This window comes from Bacillus rossius, chromosome 2 (genome assembly GCF_032445375.1).
Source record: "Bacillus rossius redtenbacheri isolate Brsri chromosome 2, Brsri_v3, whole genome shotgun sequence".
Lineage (NCBI taxonomy): Eukaryota > Metazoa > Arthropoda > Insecta > Phasmatodea > Bacillidae > Bacillus > Bacillus rossius.
This window is the reverse complement of record NC_086331.1, coordinates 2,406,211-2,428,816: the sequence shown is the minus strand read 5'-3', so window position 1 is coordinate 2,428,816 and position 22,606 is coordinate 2,406,211. Positions and strand designations below refer to the sequence as shown.

Sequence of the window (22,606 nt, the reverse complement as noted above, 5' to 3'; positions counted from 1 at the left end):
ATGCCATTTTTGCATTAAGAATTTACATGTAGTTCAAAATTATACTGCATTCTAATATACATAAAAAAAATTGAATACTTAATTCTTTTGAATCACAATTATAATTTTATAGAGTTCCCCCTTCTAATTTTATTCTGTCACATAAATGTACAGTTATTATTGTGAGGTTATTTTAAATTTTGTATGGTGAGAGGTGTTGAGTTTGGCACATTTTTTAATCCCAACACCAATCAAACTGCTTGCATTCAGAATCGTTCTGTTAGATTCTGGCCAATGACATCTGCCTCCTACTGTATTACAGCGCTGCTGGTGTTTTTAGTTTGCTCTGAGTTTATTGTTGCTGTCGGTTTTAATTTCAGTACAGTGTTGGTGACCTACATTTCTGTGATGATTTTTTAAAGAGTTAGAGATCTGAATCAACGGATGGATTGTGATATCAGAGACTTTTTTTGAACATTAGCACTCATCTTTATTTTTTTTCTTTCTACAGAGCACTAGCAGTTTAATACAACTCGTTTGAAACACCGTTGTACTGCATATTTATTCTTTAATTTTCCTCTTAAAACTATACTGAAGTTCGATAACCAGCCAAATTGCGTATCCTGCACGCTGTGATCCTGAAAGTTTTGGATTAAATACCTCTCACCGTAATTCATTTAAAGCTTTAACTGCTACCATCTGGAAATATTTTGTAAAAATTACTGTTAGTTTTTGACGTGACAACGTCTAATAAATCGATGAACGCCGGCTGCACGCACAAAAAAGTGTCCTGTTACACACATTGTCCCTTGACATTATGTCCCGTTATGCTCATTGTCCCGTTACACTGTCCCGTTACGCTCATTGTACGCTTGCGCCGCATCTATCTCTCTTCCACTCGATTGGAACAACCATCAATTTGACTTTTTGGAGGCACATTAAACTTGAAACACTCCCATTCGTTTCCTACTTTTCCTATCATCGTCCTGTCCTTAACAGAATAACACAGATTGGAAGAAGTTAAATAGCAAACATGTATAAAAGTTATAGTTAAAATAATCTCTTCGTTAAAGTAATAAACATATTTGAATTGATGAGTGCAAATAAAAGTAAATTTATCAATTAAATTGTAGATTTCATTTCACTCCTTCTTTGTATCCATACAAAATAGCGATAATTCGATAAAAATGATTCAATTTTATTCATAAAAGTATGGAATCATTTCATCAATGTTTTGTTATGACGTCACGTTAAACTATCGTCCGTGAACCGGCTTTACAGACAACAAATTTTTTTTTCCTACGGTCTCCCAAGACTGTGTGGTTCAGTTTGAGTGGCTTGCGTTGTTTGCAGGAGAAGTTGCAATATGTGTCTGCCATGGGAGCTGGTCTCCTGGTGGGGACGGCTCTGGCTGTGATCATTCCAGAGGGCATTCACGCACTGCAGGCTGACCAGGCCAATCGCAGTGAGTACCGGGCTCCACAGCGGACCTTGTGGCCCAATAGGGTGCCGTTGAATGTTAAAATCATTTTATTCCAAATTGAATAAAAATTATGTGAGTTGTAACTGCATGATTATAAATAATTAATTAAAATTTGTAAAAAATTTTTGCATAGTATCCTAACTTTTCATTTGTATCATGGAAAGTTTCAGATTTTTGTTTCTGCATTTGATATAGCTGTCAATTAGCCAAAAAAAAAAAGTTTTTCTTTAGTGTAACATGTTCAATTAACAGTTAGAGAGAAAATTTTTATTTATTGTAAATGGTACATCCTAACAAATTCCTTTAGTCAGAAATGTGCAGGATTGTGTAGAAACGTTCTTACTATTGCTCCAGAAATGACCAAAAAAAATTCTTAATAATTTTTTTATCCCTTTCGATTTACCAAGTCCAAATAAGAGAAAATGTTGTGTTTGGCAGTGTCATTGTTAACACAGGTGAGACCTGTCCCGTAACTGGTCAGCATGTCACATCCTCAGCGTATGGCTCTTTTTCCAGTCACACAGTTTCCATCAATAAACTGGAGGGATAAAAAATTCTCTAATAAATGTCACTGGAAAGATTGTGGTCATACATCTGCAATGTGAATATTCTCATGCAAACACACACACACACACACAAACAATTGGCACTGTATGTGGACTTGGTAATGAAAGTTGCCCGTACTAAATTAATTTTAAAGCAGTTCAACATAAAAATTGCTTTGAATTACATTTTCCAAAATATCTGGTGTAACTGGTTAAGCCAATTTATAAAATCTTGATATATTTTGCACATGAATAGATACAAATATATCCATTTTCCTGCAATGAATTTGAATCAAACCAACTTATGCTTGCTGCCATATGTATATTAGTCTTATTGGGTGAGCAGTAATCATCGACCTTGGCGGCAGGGGAAGGGGGGGCAGAGACCCCAGGCAACAGAGGGGCTCGGTTAGATTTCAAGACTTTTTAATGTGTGGATTTATCCTGAATACTTTGTACAAGCAAATCTGTTTGGAAGAAGGTTATGTTAACAGACTACAAAGTGAGACAAAATAAATATATACTTAAGGTATTTTGTTTCGTGTTAGATGAAGAGCAGTGGTTGTCGCTGGGCGGCGGAATGTTAAAAACCTGACGCAATGAAAAATCTGTCGGCCAGAACAGCTGGAGGTTGTGTGAGGGAGATGTTATTTCAAGCTTGTGTGGTGTGGGACTGCTTCTGTTGCAGCTAGTAACTCGGAGTTATTTACGCTGCTTGGCTTGTCTACCGCGTTCATTCAGTTATAGCGGGTTAAAGTGGGCACAATGCACACGTACAGTTGGCAAAGCATAATCATGTTGTGTGTTTTTTTATCCAGTTTTCTCAATTGGCTTGTAATATTAATTAAATGACCTGTAAGTACAAAGATCGAAAATCTCACAGTGGTGTGTATCTCTGAACATGCAGGTAATAAGTAGGATAGCTTAAAAATATGACATATTAAGTATACATTGAGTCTAATTTTATGTGTAGTTAGAAATATGAGAGCAAATTTGTTAAGCTCCTAGATATGTGGCACTGTTTTATTTTATCTATTCATTTAAAAATTTATTTCCAAATGTGTGTGTTTCACTGCGCACTTCTGTTTTTGTGGTTGAAGTAGAAATATCTTTCAGTGTGCTTAGCAGAATAAAGAATTGCCCGAGATCAACCAAACCTTTACTGATCTAGGAACATTATGAATGACGGACATTGTGTTTGGATTCTATTATCAAAATGTTCCCTGATACAAAAGTGCCCAAACCCTACTTTATTTTTTTATTGATTTTAAAGTGGTTTGGTATTAAGTATGTTACCTATATTTTAAGTGGTTCAGTATTTTGTAATTTTTTTTCAAAAAAATTTGTCATAATTTTTGAAGAGGTATAAAGGGATGAAAATTGTGTTTTATTTTATTGAGAGAAACATTTAAAAACTTTTCTTAAAAGAGGAAAGTGTTGTTTGATTGTGTTTGAAGTTTGTAAGAAAAATGGAACGGCAGGCAACGAATTAGTGGAAATTGTGTAAATGTAAAAATAAATTTCTGGGTATCGTGAGTAGAGGACAGTCCCAACTGGTGTGTTCTGTTTGTCGGTACAGATATTGAAATCGTAAAATGTGCGAATAAAAGTAGAAATCTTTTTTACTTGGTATCTTGAATGAGGTTACAGTTCCACCTGGTCTATTCTAGTTTGCAATACCAATATTTAATTATGAAAAAATCTTAAATTTATGATTTAATTGGTTAGTTAAAACATCCAAATGTTGTAGAAAATGTGTCATTGGTATCGTAATGTATAATAGAGAGGGGGGGGATTATATTCTAGTTAATGATACCGGTAAAGAATAAATATGTATCAGAAAATGACATAAGTGAAAAATAAGGATTACAATGTTCCCCTGCCCAAAACCCCTATGTTCCAGTGTTTGTCCTGAAAGAAAGTAGGCGATGCTATCCTGGTGATGAAATTAATAATGGTATGATATTGTGATCTATATTAGTCTACACTTATTTTAATGACTTAGGCCACATTGACCTTTGGTAACTGATTGGGTTTTTTATTTTGTTGACATGTATTGATTTAATTACTACAGGTTATGTGAATCATATCCTTATTTAAGTTCTTATGTTTAAAAACACACAACCTAATTTTATTAAGCTCCCATTATTTGTGGAACAATATTAAGTATTGCCAAATAGTATCACCTTCAGATGAATCTTAATTCGCAAATGTATTTTTAAGAAGTCTGCTTTTGTGTCAGATCTAAAAGAAAAATTACTTAAAGATGTTCTCTTCATCTATATCAGAGTTACCAACTCTTTCTGACCTAAGCTCATTCTTACAACTCCTCAGGGAGCAAAAGAGACAGCAAGTAAAACGATCTTACTCCCAAACAATTTATACCAAAATTTAAGGATGGCAAACCTTTTCAACACATCAATATAACAGCCTTTCAATATATCGCTTGAATTATATCGGTACAGATAAAAAAATTTCCTGAAAAATCAATATTTTCAATATATTCGTCTATTATAATATACAAACTTTTACCCATGCTTTGCTTATTATGAAATTTTTATTATATAGGTATATTTTATATTACGTTCTTGATATATCTAAGCCAGTATAAAGGAATTACCTAATACTTGTTTAACTCTTTCTAGCAAAAGTGAATATAGCTATTTTTTTATTTGTTTAGTTTTTTTTATTACTCACTAATATTTTCCCTATATGTTTCAATAGTTTATTTCTCCAACTTTTTTGATTATTAAAAAAAAATTAAATTACTTACTTGCAGGAGTGTCTGTAGTATCCTATTGTAGCAGGGTGTTTTATGAACTATTAAATAAGTCACAGAAGATTAATAATCATTAAATTATAAGTAGTAACACATTCAATATAAATTATTTAAAGTGATTACATTAATGTAAAAAAAAATTTTAATTCAAGCAGTTCTGAAATAATTTTATTTTTAATTTTTTTATAATTTTTTTTTCATTTCTAGAAAATGTGGAAATGTGCATGAATTTCAAAGTCCAATATTATTGGCCAGCCTCTGATAGTAAAGAGACAGAATTTAAATAAGCAACATTGCATATGAGAGTGAGCCTTAAATGATTGAAAGTTTTTATATCTGAAGAGTTAATATTTACATCTTTTATTGATGTACCTTGAAGTGAGAAGTCAGGTATAACCTGTAGGAACCAGAATGCAGAATGAAATGAAGCGTGTGACAAACGTGTGATGGCTGGCTACTGTGCACAGAGTCTTCGGTGTTGGCGGGAACGGCTCAGGTGCAGCCGGGCAGCTCTGCGGACATCCACGCCCTCGTGGGAGTGTCGCTGGTGCTGGGGTTCGTCTTCATGGTGCTGGTGGACCAGTGCTCGTCTTCAGTCGGCAGAGGCGAGTGCCGCTCTTCCTGGTTCTCTAGCTGCGGCGATATGTGCTTCATGTCAGCTGGTTGCTCCACCATTTTATAATATAATGGTTTTGTGTTGGTTGATTCCTCCATGATTAGATAGTGGAAAATGACTAATTTAAAATTTATATTTTTTTCTGAATTCTGATGGCATTAATTGTTGTTTTACAAAACATGCTGATTTTTGCGTTTGTAAGGGTTTCCGTTAACTTGTGTTACTCCCAACTTTTTAACCCGAGATCGATGAAACGAAAACCAGTTCATTCAGGAAGATGAAGCCTTTATTATCTCCAGTACACATTTAAGGAAAATAGTATTCAAAAAATAATAAAAAAAAACCTTTAGTTTTGACTTTAATGATGACATTTTTCATTTTTCGAAATAATCTCCACAGAAGAAATATATTCTCAGTATTACCTTTGTGGGGATGTGTGGCTATCTTAATGCACTGTATTTACAAAAAATTTCAACCCTGAGATAAGAGTTGTAAAGAAATCTTAAAAAAACAAAAAATTGCAAGTTTTGATACCTCATATTTTAGTTGGAACAAAGGATTAAAATCTGAAATTTTATAGATGAACACTCTGTAGTGTATTATACTGATGTAAAAATTCCATGTTTGAGATTTATCTACAAGTCAAGTTACAAGACTTTAAAAATCCCATAAAAAAACTTTTTTTTTTAAATTATAGAGCATTGATTTGACTATGCATTAATGTCATCATTGCATTTAGACATACCTTTTTTACATGAAGAGTAGCTTGTGCACATCTTAAATGTTTAATGAACTTGAATAATTAGAACATATTTCATGGTCATGCCAGGTTCCACAGAATACAGAGCTTCTTTAGTTACTATTTTGTAGCACGGTTTTTACTATGGATACCATTGTTAAAACATTCTAAACTTAAGTAAAATTATTGATGTATTATATACAACTTACATTTCACAAAAGTTTTGATTAACTAGAACTTGGATCATGTTTATTATTCTATCTTGATTTGTATTTATTAAGAAGTTTTGATATTTATTCATTTAGTTTTGGGGAAATGTGTGTCCATCCAGTATTTGTTGAATCTTCTTGAGTGAAGTGTTATTTGTACAGCCTTTTCAGTGGAACAAATTTCATATTCCATAGCTTGTGAAGTAATGAAGCACTTCAGGGTACTGTGACACAGAAACTAAACAATACGTAACTCCTTTTACCAGTAATTGTCACAGAGTTTTCTTATTGATCAAGAAGTTTCCTGTTGTGATTTTGAATGATTTCTTTATGTTTTATGTAAGTGAAGGTGATTTCTTTTAAATGTTCTTGACAAAATTCAAAGATTTATGCTGGTGTCAGTATTTGATTACTGTACAGTCACTGGAGACCTTTTTTGGTAACTTTTCATTTTGTGGTTCCACCCACACCATCACAGGTGTTTTTACCATGACACGAAGCAAAAATAATGCCACTCAGCTTTCAGATTAAAATCTGTTTTATGGTGACAAGTTAGTGACCTTTTTATCTGCTTATTTTCAAGTACATATAGTGTGTATTTAATGTAATACTACTTTTAATTTAAAACATTTCAAATACATTTTTTACTTTAAAGCAAGGGTAACCAACTACACTCCTATTACCTCAGCTTGAATGGAGCATAGTGCAGTCTGCTTTGTGTATTTAGGCGGTTCCATTTTTGTGCGAAGGTGCTGCTATCTCTAGACTTGAGGCCTTACTTAAGGCGCTCGAGTTTGAAGTCGGAGATCGCAGAAGGGAGTACCAACTAAATGCAGTGAGAAGTACGGTCCCTAGGCAAAAAAAAATGAACTGAATAATAAATGAAAGCATCACTGCCTGTTTACTATTTAATTTTCCCGCTTGGGATTGGCTTGGTACATTGAATACAGAACCATTTACACACATCTGCAGATCTAGATCTCGCATTAAAAAAAAATACATCTAATGTAATCACTCATTACAACCACCATATTACGGGTAATTTTACAAACATTAAGAAAGCATTATATTTCCCTAACAGGTCCGTTGATTACAAACTTGGATGACGTAATTGTCTATAAAAGTTGTTTAGGCACATTCCCAATATCTTGGTCAAAACGGTCTCTAGTTATAATGTTATTATGCGAGTCTAACATCCCGCACCACAGCAACGTGTTAAGTCTGGCTTGCAGTTTACGTAATTTCTCACGTAGCGTAAAAAAAAAGGGGTAGAGTTTAATTCGCCACATTACGATTCAAGATGCTAGCAAGATATGAATTTAAGTTTATGATCACTCAAGTCTCTCTGCTTATTGTTTCCTTGAAAAACCAACCCGTTCTCTGGTTGTTAATAACGGTTGCGTCGAGGCTTACTTGTAGTCGCGCAGCATGTTGGACGATAACCCGGGCTGGCCACTGGTCGATGTGTAGGTGAATGGAACAGCCTTTCCATTTAAGCAGCGGCGCAACACGCCTGCACCCGTGAGCCGAAGTCGACTCCACCAGCCGCCACCACCGTCTGCCCGGTCGCCAGCCGCAGACCGTCCGCAGGTTAACGCCTCAGCATGACGTCATAGGGCTCAGCGCGCCGCGCGGTGTTGGCTCGCGGAAACACACACACGCGCAGCGCCGCGAATGTCCGTAATGCTTTTGTTTTAATCAAGCTTCAGGGCGAGAACGAACCAAGTGCCAAACAATCTATCTATCTATCATAATGAATACCAAATCAATTTAAAACGACGTTACTGTTACAAAAGGACGTTAAAACAAACAAATAATAAAAGTGAAGTTAATGGAGGCGTGGCAAACGCCTCAGACTATTTGCTGTAAAAATTGTATCAGTAGATATGAAATGTCTGCTAGAATGCGTCAAAACCAAATACAAATAGTCATTATGCTGTATTGTTTACTAAGCAACGATAGGCTGCTGAAAGCAATTGACTGTAGCTGCATTGTGTTCTGAAGTATTACTAATTGCACAAAAACATTGTCAATGTGCCAATACCAGATGGTGGATTGCATTTAATTAATATATTTATATATATACCCACACCATAAAAATTAATTTTATATAATTTCAGATCATAGTATAATTTATTAATAATGATAATAATAATAATACATAGTCTAATTCAATGTTCCATCATTCTCTGCAAAATATATGTTTTTATGGGATTTTTAAGGTCTTCAAATTTGACTTTTAGATAAATCTCAGACAAAATTTTTACAGCAGTATAATACACTACTGAGGGTGTAGCTTTTAACCGAACAGAAAAATTCATGAATCCAAACCTTAAAATTTCTATAAAAAGGAAAGGGAAAAAAAAACAGTTTTAACTGCAAATACAGTCAAACCTCTATCTATCGAACTCGCATGTATCGTTTGTCCGTGTTTATTGTATACTTTCTACGGTCCCGGCAATATTGCCATACAACTAAGGTTAAAAAAGTCCGCTTGTACCGATGTTCGAATTATTGTTTTGTCCGCATTGATCGTACAAAATATGTGGTCCCGTCACTATAAATTATAATAGATGATAGTTTAACCATAAAGATTTTGCAGAAATAACCATTTCTTAGAAAGAAACCGTCATAAAAACAGTAACGATAGTATACAGTAGTAAAAATCACCTTAAATCTGCAGCCAAGTAATGGAGCACGTAAATATGAAGAAAAGACAAATGAACAACACCTTACGAAGAAATATGGATGATGTACCATAACTACAGTACAAACCCAATTGTTATCCTAAGATAATTACCATAAAAAGAACTAAATATTCTTTGTCGATACCATAATTACTACAGAAGCACGATAGCTACCACATTTGCACTACAGTTACCGTAACAACCGAGAAGTATATTTACCGTGACGGTAATGTATTTATTTATGACATATTAAAATTAAAGAACATTATTGAAAAAAAGGATTTTAAATTTTTATATGTACGTTTGGCACATGTTGCGAAGAAATAATGCGATCTGAAAGAATGCAGTACTACTACGAAAAGTGAAAAGGGTACTCGTGGATTTTTAGGTTATGGCAGTCTCTCGTTTTTCAGTAATATCGGCCGAAAATTAACAAGCGTATCGGAAGTCGGCAGAAATGCCGATTCAACTAAATATTGGCAAAATCGGCTCCTTCAGTACAGCTCTACATTTGATGACATGAGTAAACATATTTCAGACTTCAGGATATTGAAAAAAGACTTTAATTTCCATGTAGATTTATTGTGCGGAAGGTTTTTTTTTTTTTTTTGCAAGTGTAAATCGAATTTAGTAAAATACTTTCATTTTTATTTATTTTTCAACTGATTTAACTTTAATGACAAGTAACTGATATATTTCTGACACATTTTGAGGTTGGAATATTATTTTTTAAAAATTCTTAGAGTGAAGTCCACATCTATTGAATGTCCGCATCTACTGAATTTTTTTGTTGGTCCCCTGAAAAACGATAGATAGAGGTTTGACTGTATAGTGTATCAAAGCAAAAAATAAATATGGTTTAGATTAGTTTTGATATATGCAATGTTATTTTGTGTATTTGATGAATATTTTTTTTCCTCTATCACACACTAGAAAATATTTACAATTTGAGTTAGAAGCAAGCTCTGGTTTGTGTGTACATTTTCAGAACTGTGGATGTGTGAAGGCAAAATTTGTTCCAGATGTTGAAAATGGATCTACCAAGTCTTCCAGTAGGAATTTCACTGCCACCTTAGGCCTGGTTGTCCATGCCGCAGGCAAGTATTGGTAATGGTGTACGAAATACCCAGTACTGGAATACAGTAAAAGTCAGTTATAACGTAAATTTATAACGGCGCCAAAAGTTTATGTTATAGCGAATTTTCATTATAGCCAAAATTTAAAAAAAAAATCTTATTTTTGTTGCATTTTTAAAATATATTATTATCTCACTTGTTTTTAGTATGGAAATTCACAACAATAGTAAAGGAAATATACATAAAACTTACTAAAATAACATTTTTAAGCTATATCAGCACTTCCCGACTGCGAAATACGAGACCACGTGGCCGTGATAAGGCCGTCACGCACATCGTGGCTACGCGCACAGCTGTTTGTTTACATGGAGACGGGCGGGCGGGGTCACGCAAGGTCTTGCCGGCCGCTTCCTGTCGCTTTGACTGCAGCTGGTTTGCTGGAGACATGTGCGCTAAGCTGATGATATCGGGTGCATATTTGTGGAGTTTTGAATACTTGCTAACAATATGTAAACTCAAAGATGTAGTGAAATTTATTTTAAAATTTATCACATTATTACTCACGTTGACACCTATGAAAAATGTCAAACACACAAAAAAAAATTTTAAAAATCTCTAATTACGTTGGACAACCATACAAATTATTTAAAATAATTTTTCCGACAATTGGTCAGTAACACAAAAATAATCACTCGTACAGACCCTTGGAAAATAACAAAATTAAAAATCACTTTTTAAAAAACGAATCAATTTTCGTTTTCCTTGATTTGACTAGACTTTCGGACAAAATAAATGACTGGACCTCTTGAAAGTTCATCAAATCTTTCGTTGAAGCATTTGTATGCTGATAAAAATGACTGACGTAAACAAAAATGCGCGTAGTATATAGCAAACCGTATGTATTCGGTACTGAGTAACGGGTGCGCCATGTAGTAACGAGTAACGAAACCTTACACACGACTGCATCTCGTTACTCACATTTTTTGTATGTTTTACGCATGTGCGCGCATATTCGATGAATTTACGTTACAAAGAACGATGTTTGTTTATTAAGTAAAGTCCAATATTTGGTAAAGTATAATTTGGAAATTCGTCGTCCAAGTTTTTTAGTGTTTATTAAAGGTATTGTGTGTGGAGACAAAGTTTGAGATTGGAGCAGAAAAGACGTAAGAATGAGATTTAATTGTTTCTTGGTTAACAAAAACTGTTAATTATCAAATATTTTTGATTGTTTATATTCTATTTATTATTATTTACACGACGTCATACTGTACACGTACGCAGTACGACTCGATTTGTTGCTGCAACATAACATAGCATGTTATGCTGTGTCAGAAGTAACGTAACGATACGATAGTAACGAGTACTAATTGTTATAGTAACGAATACACACGGGAAGGTTTTTTTTTGTTACTTTTACACCTCTAAAACTACACCGTACACAACGCTTACGATGCAAGTGTGAGACGAGTTATGCTTATTTACGGCCTACAGTCGGTGTGCTTCTAAATAAGTAATGCTCGCAGCGGGGCCCTGTCGCAGCTGCTTGCTTTCGTCGTCGCGAGGCAAGCTATGCTCGCTGTGGGGCCCCACCTTGTGCGGTGTTGCCAAGATGGCCACATCATGCGCGTTGTTTCATTTGCCACCGCATGGAATTGTGCGAAGCTGTTTCTCATTTATTAAGGAAATTGTAGATGTTTTCTCATTGTTTTAGAGCAAAATTACAGGTGTGTAATCTATCGTTATAGCGAAAATGAGCCCACGCTCCATTCGTTATTTCAGAAATTTTTATTCTACGCAGCATATGCAAAACTGACGGTGCCGATGGCAATGATCGTTGTATCGGACTTTACGTTATAGACCGTATTCGATACAACGGACTTTCACTGTACTTTATTTGCTTGATTACTAATAACGTAAGGCATACAAAGTTGTAAAATTGTTAGGTTCGGTTTCAACAAGATTTGTTGCACTCCATGCCTCTGGGCTAGCTCAAAATCGGACATTTATAAACACTTGCACAGATTATTTGGGCGCTGAAAAAAAAACCCATGTTGGGTGCCAAAAAAATGTTACTGTCAATGATTCGTTTACTGAAACAGTCTCTCGGACCCCAAACTGATATTAATGCACATAACCTCTTCTCCGACTCCAAAAACAAACACCTAAACAGTTTGCAGGTACCAAAGGATTAATATTGAAGCATAAAGTTCATTATTAGTCCCGTGGTTACACACTAACTCATGTTATGAAGCTGATAGACTACATCCTCGGAACAATGGCGCTATCACTCGGACGTTGCTGTGGCCTAACACCTGCGAACTCTGGCCAAAAATACTAGATAAAAGTTGCAAAAAAAAGGGTTGATTGTATGCAGTAGCGCCCAGACCACAGCTGTGAAATTCTCTCTTCAACCACATAATTATCTGCTTTGTTTACCTCTCGATACCTTGTCCAGACGACTCAATGAATGAGGCTACTCAGCCGCATATGCCCGAAGGACGTTGCAGGTGTGTGACAACATTTTTAACCAATCACAAAAATACCTTGACAAATTAGCAGCTAATACGGGTGCATAGCAACAGCAGCCCGACACACTCAAACGTATTTTCTCACGGCTATGAACTCTCTGTCTCTATAATTATTATGCAACTGGCCAAACTATTGCATCAGCTTGCCTTCAAAAAGATAATCATGACGAGGGAAGAACAAAAGAAAATTATTTTAAAATTCCATTTCAAACAACGCAAAAACCAGCAGTCCTTAAAAAATACATGAAAGCATATGAAAACATAAATTCACAACCAGGCAGTAAAAACAAGGCCTAGGGGCTTATTCACTTCAAAGTAGACATATTGTCAGAATAACTTGCATAGCATGATATTATGATTTTAAAATATATAGCAAACATAGGAATACTTCTTAAGAGGAATAAAAAGCTGTTAAATAAAGGATATCAGCACGCCTAATCAATGTACAGAACGTGATAAAACAACATAGTAAATTGTTACTTAAAAAACCATTTAATATGTGGGAATGGCATTACCCTTGTGTGTAATAATTTTTTTTGGTTCTTATTTAATTATGTGATGCTAGAAGTCACTTGATTGTAACTTTGTTCAAGTTGCATCACTTCCTTTTTTTTTTCCAGTTTATTTTCATTTTTTGAAAAATTGTAGTTATTATTTATTATTACTTTTTTAAGGAAACTATGAAAACACCATAATAAATAGGACCCTAAAACAATTTGTTTTATTAATGTGTGTGTTGGTTAGTTTACCAGCTCATATTAATATAAATTATTGTAACAATTATTTTTTAAGGAGTGTGTTGGCACTCTCAGTGTAGCTAATCACATGAAGTGTGGCTGTGGTGGTAGCTGTTGTGTACAAGCTGAATACTTTTTGTGTGGCAATCTTGGTTGAAGAAGATTATTAGTAAATTTCTGTTCAGAAAAGTTCAACATAAATTTATCTGCATATAAATATTCATCCTACTTTTATCAAATAAAACAAAAAGAAATGGCTGATTATTGTTTCACTAATTTAATGTGCAGGTACTGTTCAGAGATATTTTTTTATAGGTTGGTGGATCTTTATTGTGTTTACATTTAGTGCTTTCATTTGTTGTGATTTTGTGGCACAAAACTTGGAAGTGCAGTATATATTTTTTTGATATTTAACTTAGATGCTCTTGCCTTTGATATAAATGTGGCATTTTTATTTAGTCTAAAACTGCACTTAATAATTCACAAGCTTTTTTTTTACTTGAAAACTGAATTTGAAATGTGTATTTGCATACAACATGTTACATAATTCAACTTAAAATATTTAGATAAGGCATGTGAGTGAGTCATTATTTAATTTTTTTTACTGTCATATTTTTTCTGATTTTGAGAATAGTATGTGGCTACTGTAGTTATTTGTTCTAAGGGCAAGAGCAATGTTGATGCTGATGTTAGCGACGTCCATATGCTTGTAACTGACACGCTCTGCTAATTTGTGCAGCTGACGGCGTGGCCCTGGGTGCTGCAGCTACTACTGCACACGCAGATGTCGAGATGATAGTCTTTGTAGCCATCATGTTGCACAAGGTCAGTGGAAAATTTGTCTATTCTCTTTTTTCATGTCACACTTTGTCTCTGGCTACATTCCAGGACCTTGTATACACAAACCATTCCTTCAAAAGTACTTCAAGTTCCTCATATTTTGATGCAGGCATGTATTTTCTCTTAGAAAAACCACCACACTGAGATGCATTTTCTTGAATCATTTCGTGATTTTTCACAATTGTGTTCAGAGTTGAAATTGGCAAGCCAAACCTCTGAGCGAGTGAAACACGAGTACCTTTGTGCTCGTCCATGCATAACTTAACTACTGAACTACTGACTCAAACACAACTTCACACCGTGTCACACTCAATGTGGTCTGTTTCATCTAAGGCAGGAAACTCCAGTTTCAGTTTTCTATTGTTTGTACGTTTAATATTACGTATCTTTGGTTATTCTAATGTTCTTCATGTTACGTACTACAGTAGAACCCGTTTATTGTGAAGCCGCCTATAATGAATTCCCGTTTATTGTGAATTTCCGTCTCAGTCCCGGCAAAATGATGTGAGGTTATGTATTAATTTATTGGATATAGCGCACAACTTTTGTCAATGTTGATAAGTTTTCCCGTGTACCACGAACAAATTTTGCCGACATAATGCACGTTTATCTCCAATATTTTCATATAATTACAAGTTTTTTCACAAAACGTCTGTTCTGGATCACATTGAAGTTTTTCTCCGCAATACGCAACTCGATTGCCCACTGTTCATATTATAAACAAGTCGTATTCGAGTGGCCTCGGTAGGCTACGTGTAGCCAAAAATGGTGATCAGTTTGGTGAAAATAAAAAAAAGTTTTCCCTGCATAGTTAAAGAATGGGCGAAAGCGTGTACATTTAATATGTTAACAAAATTAAACATTAATTACCGCCACACAAATACGTGTGTACATTATAGCAGCAAATTTAATATTTTTACTTCTCATTTTTATTAGGGATGGGACGAATCCACATTTTGGTCGAATCCGAATCCTTGTTCGAATCCTCAGTGTTTGTCATCGAATCTCGAATCCCAGTTCCACACTAAACTTCACCACATGTTATTAAAAAAATCACATGTGTATTTATAAAATTATAAAATAAGTGCATAGTGTATACACCTGATATAAAATAGAGACAAATAACCTCAAAAACCACACATGTAAGTGTGCATCTGTCTAATTCTCTGTTAAATTAATCCTTCCTATGTTTTCAATAAAATATGTTTGTATAACGAACACCATTTAAAAAAAGTTACGTTTTTTTCTGCAATGTTATATTATTGAAGGTTGGAAATGATAGAGTAGTTATGCTAATTGACAAAATGCAGCGTGTTTTATCTTAAGTTTGTGCTATTTCCGTTACCTTTATAATATAGTTTAGGTATACAATTTTCTAGAGCTGGACGAACCTCAGTTCTCTGGTTTCGAACCGAGCCGAGCCGAACCGAACCTCATACAGAAATAATTGTTTTGAATTAAAATCAACCGATGACCAGCATTTTGGTCTTTAACTGAGTGGTGAAAAAGAAAGGTTCTCCAGCCATATGTAAAATTAAAACATTATATAGCTTAGCTTATATACCAATTTTTAATTAATGAAGAAGTTACATCTAAATTTCAAAAAGACTATCTTCCTTTTTCAGTGTACACTAATCTTCATTTAAAAAAAAATATAAAGATGACGAACATTCAGGATAAGGCCACATAACATATTTTTGTGGTAGACATAACCTAACAATTTTAATAAGTAAAACTTTTTAATAGGACATCAAAAAAAGGCGAATGTGAATTAAGTTACCTATCTACATATTTTTGTGGTAGACGTAACCTAACATTTTTAATAAGTAAAACTTTTAATAAAACATAAAAAAAAGGTGAATGTGAATTAAGTTACCTATCTACATTACAAAACCCGCTGACTGCAGTTGCTGTTTTCTTGGAAGAATGCTGCTCGTCAGAAGAAACTTTAGACGGTTTTTTGGGGTGGTTCTGGGTCATCCGGGTCGTCATTATCTTTTCTCAATTTTGAAAACTTAAACGACGTTAGCCTGCTCATCGCAATTCACCTCAAGAACAATAATATTGTAAACGTAACGTAAAAAGTGTGGTTATAGAAATTTGCGTCGGAAAAAAGAAAACACGAGAAATAATGATGGCTGCCGCGACTACGCTAGTCAACTTAGTACCGTACTGTAAAATTTACTGGACCAGTACTTTTAATACACAAGATTAAATTAATATTTTCATTACCTGACTGTTATAACCAAAAAGGCAAAAGAAAATAAATACATCCCAGTAATTTAAAATACGTAATTTACGTAATCATTTCCTATCGCATTTGTCTTGTGTTAACTTGATCACGTTAGTTTTGCCGAAATACGAGAGTTCTCGTACATGCGCTTTAGTTTAACGTATGGGGTACGCAATCTTTGGTGATTTTACAACACTTCTCGTACACGCACTATAGTTAAAGGTATAATGTACAATACCTTTGGCATTTGTACGATAGGTTATATTACCTAGTACGACAAATGCATACAAAATTCTCTAAAGCAAACAAAAAACAAAGCGCGCCTATATGAAAAAATGCTATGCGAGTTATGCGACTATTAATAATTTTTTTTTTATTTTGTTTGCTCTTGAAACTGTTGAGGCGACGACTATGCGATAAAAGTCGGAATATTACAAGTAATAGAATTTTGTTGAGCTGTTTTGTGAATGGTCTCAAATGGGGGTTAGAAAATTAGAAAAACGTAATTTTTTTTAAACGAACTTTCGGTTTTTCGAATATATTTTAAGAGGTTTCGAACCGAACCGAACGTAAGGGTTCGGTTCGGTTCGAAAATTTCAAACTTCGCCCAGCACTACAATTTTCAATTACTACCTAAAACTCTTAAAAACCCACCTCGAATCCCACCTCGAATCCCACCTCGGATCCTACGAATCCTCGAATCCATAGGATTCGGTATATTCGACGAATCCAAGATTCGAAAATCCCATCCCTAATTTTTATCGTTCACGTTTCGGACATTTTGATCGAGTAAAGTTCGTAAGACTACCACTAGATAGAACTCTGTGGACTAAATGTTTCCATAGAAAGTGAGAAAATTTCGTTCCAGCTTTAGTAACTGCGATACTAAATGATACGTAGTGATTTTTGATGCGCCAGACTCGTTATTTTTCGTTTATTTACTTTTGACGGTAAAAAGAATTTCGTGTTATTAAGCTGCAAATGTGCTTCAATAAGAAATACGTACATAAAAAATTGCGAAAAACGCGGTAAAAAACGTAAGGAATTATCTGTGCGAGATAAACTGGACAGTATTGAAAAGATAGACTCAAACACCACTGTCCCGCACTGGTTAAAAACAAAGGAACTGGGAATTGCAACATCCACATTAAGTACATTATTAAACAAGCTGAACAATCTTCTTTCTCAAGCTGCGAATACGTCACAGAGTATTAAACGCCTGAAAAAAGGAAAATATGCCGATGTCGAAGAACCATTAATAGAAAGTTTGTACATGTGTAGTTCATTAAAAATAATATCTGCATTTGCTCATAAAACTGTTGCTTTGAGTATTTTCATTCGTTCTTTTCTTGGCTTAGGCCTATGTGTAATTAAGATTTTGCTTTTGAGTATTTATTGCCAATATAAAAGTTTTCCCAGATATAAAGTTTCCCCTCTATAGTGAACATATAAACTACTCCCTTCAGATTCATTATAACAGGGTTCTACTGTATATTTAAATTAATGCACCTTGATGTAATGACCAAAAAACTTTTTTTGTGTTTTAACAGTGTTATGGAGTTTTGTAAGAATAAGTCCCAGTGCTGCACAGAATACTGCTACCCAATGCCCTATTATGTTGAGCAAAACTAAAACATAATGGAAGTTGAGTTGTACTTGATTAGTCCATAGACCATTCACCACATTTCGAGCATTGAAACAGACTAATCACTAGGGGCTGGAAGAATTAGCACCTATTTTTTCCAAAATTATGATCTATTATTTTATAAATTAGCATCTATAATAGTTAAGAGTCCCGGAAAATTCGCAAATGCGAAATAACTGCGATAAAATGCAGAATGACTCATTAAATGCGATAAAATGCTAAACACAGTGGAACCTCATAATTACGAGTACGGGATACTACGAGACCTTCGAAGTTATGACAGTTTTGTAATGCACCGTCGATTGGACTACGTAAATCATGCTAAATTAAAATGGATAGAGTGATTTAAATAGCATCTTCAAACAAGGGAAAACGCCTGCTGTTAAGGGGGAAAAAAAACGGACTGATAAGCACCTTTGTGTGTGTTGCTGGGTCTGAGGGTGTGTGCGTGCATGCGTGTGTCTGTGACTTCCTCCCCTTCTATACAAATGAACAAAGAAGATGGCAGATGCCCTTCCCTTCCCCTCCTCTTTCCAACCCTCCGGTGTTTTCCTTTCCCCTCTCCACTTACCTCCCCTCCCTGACCGAGCAAGGCGACGGTGACAACTTTTTTTTTTGCTGCATCTCGGAGCGCGGTCATGAGTGTGACCATTTCATTCGTGATTAAAACAAAAACTGTTGCAGATACAAAAAAAATCACAGAGACCTTTTATATTAGAAATTTAATTTGCTACAAATTTTATTCTATGCGTTTTTTTACTACGAGGTACCGTTTCCGAGATATTGTGCGACATTAAGGCATTCTGGGAATGTTCAGGATTTTAACTTTGACTTAAATCTTATATACGTATTTGGTTATTACGAGTACTCGTAGTTATGAAGATTTTTCTCTCCATTGTCAGCTCTCGTAGTAGCGAGGTTCCACTGTACTGCCGTGAATGCACAAAAATCCTGCTGATGGTCCGGCGGTAGCCAGCCAGCAAGCCAAGTGTGTGTAGGTGTGTTTGTAAGCGATAAGAATGTAGAAGTGAGAGAGAGGGAACAAGCTAGCCGAGTCGGCCCAGTCAGCAGGTGTGTTTGTGTGCGTAAGAGATTATTAGAAAGAAGAGGAGAGAGAGATAGTGTGAGCCTAGCCTGCGTGTGCGTGTGTGTGAGAGCAAGAGGAAGTCGCCAAGGTCATGTCTCATAGGGAAAGGTTATACGGGTAGTTCCGGTGCAGAGTTTTCTTTGCAAATTGTGTTCAAGTTAAACGTGGTGTATGCCTAAAACATGTCACACATCTAAATATAAGAATACTTACTGATAAATGTTAGATAAACAGTATCTAGGTAAATAACATTTTAATAGGATGACAAAGAATGAATCATGTTATTGTTAATTTTTTAAAAATTATATATATATATATATATAGGGTTGTGCGAATGTTCGGTATACCGATACCGAAATCGAAATTTTGCTACTTTCATTTTCGATTTCGGTAAGAATTTCATCTGTCGAAGTTCGTTTTTAGCGAAATATTTCGAGCCAAACGAAAGTTCAATAGCTTACCGAAGTTCCGTTTGTTCTAGTTGAAAAAGAACTCGTAATTTAATAAAAATGTACAGTAGAATACCGGTACAATAACGTACCTTATTATAAAGTATATTTCACTTAACGAATTTTTTTTAAGTCCCCGCCAAAAATCGTATCTTCGCCATGCAAAACGGTTTCAGTTTAAAGTATCATATTTTCACTATAACGTAAAAATTCTACTAGTAGCGTGGCATTACTACACCAAAATTTACTTAAACTGGTAAATAAATTTCCAGCTAAATGATTAATGTAGTAGAACAAAGATACACAAATACCACCGCAACGTATTTTCTAACCTCTAAATTCTCAAAACAAAGTTAACAAACAGTTGCGCGCACAACCATAGATTATACCGTACGTAGTATGCGACGTGAGCAACACAACACCATTCGATACATCGAAAGACGGAAGTTTGAGAGAAGTATTAATTATTTAGACAAAATTGTTACGCTACGCTAAAAATACTGTTTGATGTCTGTGCCGGGATTGTTTAATGTTATTGTTGAGTTTATTTTCAGGTTACGTTATTTAGACACCGCATTGTATTTGTGCTACAATATGAATGAACCTGGAGATAAAAAGAAACGAAAGCAATTCACGCTTAAGGAAAAAGTGGATATACTCAGAGAACTAGACAAGGGGAAAAAAGCAAGTCGCAGTTGCTAATACATATGGCATTGCGGCTCTCCTGTAGCAATTTTTTATATATTTTTTTTTCTCTTTGTAAAGATATGTATGCATGTTTCAGTACTAAGTACAAAAACTTGAGGTACCTGTAAGTACTTAGCACTGAGATTCTACTGTAATGTCTTTATATGATTTGCTTGTTATTACTAATAATGTAATAACATATGCAAATCATATAAAGACATTAATTAGAAAAAAGATTTCCATTAAGATTAATTTACGTGGTGATGAAAAAAACTCACATTAATGAAAATACGGTAAAATCATAATTTGAACAAACATGGCAGATAAAGTAAACAAAATTCAACCGTGATTACAGTAGGCCTAGGTATCAAAACAAAATCATGCAATATTTGGAAAATTACCTGATTCATTTGCTTTCAAACAGTAGTGTAGGTACTATATTCGTAAAACATACATTCCAGAACTGTTAGTACAGTATTTAGTATTTACCGTATAGACATAAACAAAGAACGTACCTACTTTTATTCGCGCACAGCCAAACAAAAACATTGTCGTCTGCTTTATTTAAATTTTACATACTCTGACTGGCATATAAAATCCTCATAATATACAGCCAATTAGACAAAAAGGTCAACAAGTCACTGCGTGTAATGACCACTTGGCAGCAACCATTTGTTATGTTTTGTTTTGACCATGTCCCTTGCCTGGTCTACAGCTTCCTGAGCTAGCCATGTGTGACAGTGGTGCAAGATGGCGGCCGTTCTGCAGTATTCACGTATTTTTTCATCAGTACCATGCACATGATAAATATATTATCATAGACTGCGACATTACGACTGTAAAGGAAATAGTCTGTGCGCTGAAAGATCTGGATTGATTCTTGAAATTTACGAGTGACATGGGGCTGTGTTGTGTGGTCTAGGGCGGATGTTGATTATATTAAATAATAATATTTATATATATATATATATATATATCAAAAGGTACCAAAATGATTTATGTAATAGAATTTATTACTGAAGAGCAAATTTTGGGGCACTTTTTTCTTTGTTAATTAAAAAATTTCGCTTAACTTTCGTTAAGAATATATTTATCTCATAGAAAAATTCATTTTCGTTTCACTTTCGCGAAACTTGATAAATTTTCTTTCACTTTCATTTCGTGTGGAAAAAGTCACTTTCGCACATCCCTATATATATAAATGTTTTTTCAAAATGCTACAAAGTGCTATATTTCACTTTTTAAAATGCTACAAAATGCTAAATTTCATTTTTAAAATGCTGAAATATACATTTTAAAATGCTAATTTTCCGGGACTCTAATTATAGTGGTATTAGCATTTTAAATGCAACTTATTTAAAACTTAATGTTTACATTCTAAATATTCAAAAACTAAGTATTTACATTAAAAATCCCTACAAATAATCATCTACTTAAGTTTTGTAAAAACAAACCCCAATTTTTTTTATGTCTAGCTAGATTAAAAAAAAAATGTAAATACTTTTTTTACTTTAAAAAAAAAAGGTCGTGTGATATGGTAGCAAACAAAAAAAAATGCAGATTTTAATCATAGAATAATTCAGTAATAAACTGGATTTATTGTGTTGGGTTATATTTTGAAGTTATTTCAGAACGCGTGTAACTTAGCTGCATCTCGGAGACATGATAAAAACACGAAGTATGGTCATGTAAACTAGTGCAGAGATGGCTAACCAGAAACTCACCACATGGGTCAAGTGTAACATTTGGGGGAATACCAAGTACTAGTAGCACTGCTTTGGTTTACTTCTCACTCCTTCTAAAGCTAAATCCAAGAAAGTGCAGCCTGTTTTGTTTTCAACTTATTAGCATACATCTATCTCTGTAAGATGAGAAAATCTGCGGCAAAGATGATGGAAAATTTTTTGTGGATATTATCTCGGTTGCTGATAAATCTTCAGTGCAAACACAAATTTAAATAATTATACGTGCACATATGTTCTAGTCAAACATAAAGTATGAATATAAGGAGAGGCAGGTAAATGAAAGTCTACACAATGGGTTGTGTCTTTCTAAGTGTCTGTTTTGAAAACTCTAAAAATATATGTAGCTGTAATGTCACATTTTATAAAGGATATTTTAAGAAGTATATGACGTTTTTAATTAATTTAGTTTAAAAAAGCATTTATTTTGAAAATAAGCTAAAATTGTATTTATGATGGAAATTAGCAAAAAATAGCATCTTAAGTGTAAATTAGCAAAAATAATAACAAGATGCTAATTGTTCCGGCCCTTGGTAATCACA

General features: G+C 34.3%; 1 protein-coding gene across 1 annotated transcript in view; it reads left to right on the top strand.

The window, feature by feature from the left end:
* Window positions 1-22,606, top strand: part of LOC134529028 (zinc transporter ZIP9) — a 40,989-nt gene that overhangs the window by 4,679 nt on the left and 13,704 nt on the right. Inside the window, exons 2-5 of the mRNA XM_063362712.1 lie at window positions 1,333-1,444; window positions 5,254-5,391; window positions 10,060-10,134; window positions 14,121-14,206. Coding sequence (XP_063218782.1) covers window positions 1,333-1,444; window positions 5,254-5,391; window positions 10,060-10,134; window positions 14,121-14,206 — 411 coding nt within the window. The remainder of the gene's footprint in view (window positions 1-1,332; window positions 1,445-5,253; window positions 5,392-10,059; window positions 10,135-14,120; window positions 14,207-22,606) is intronic.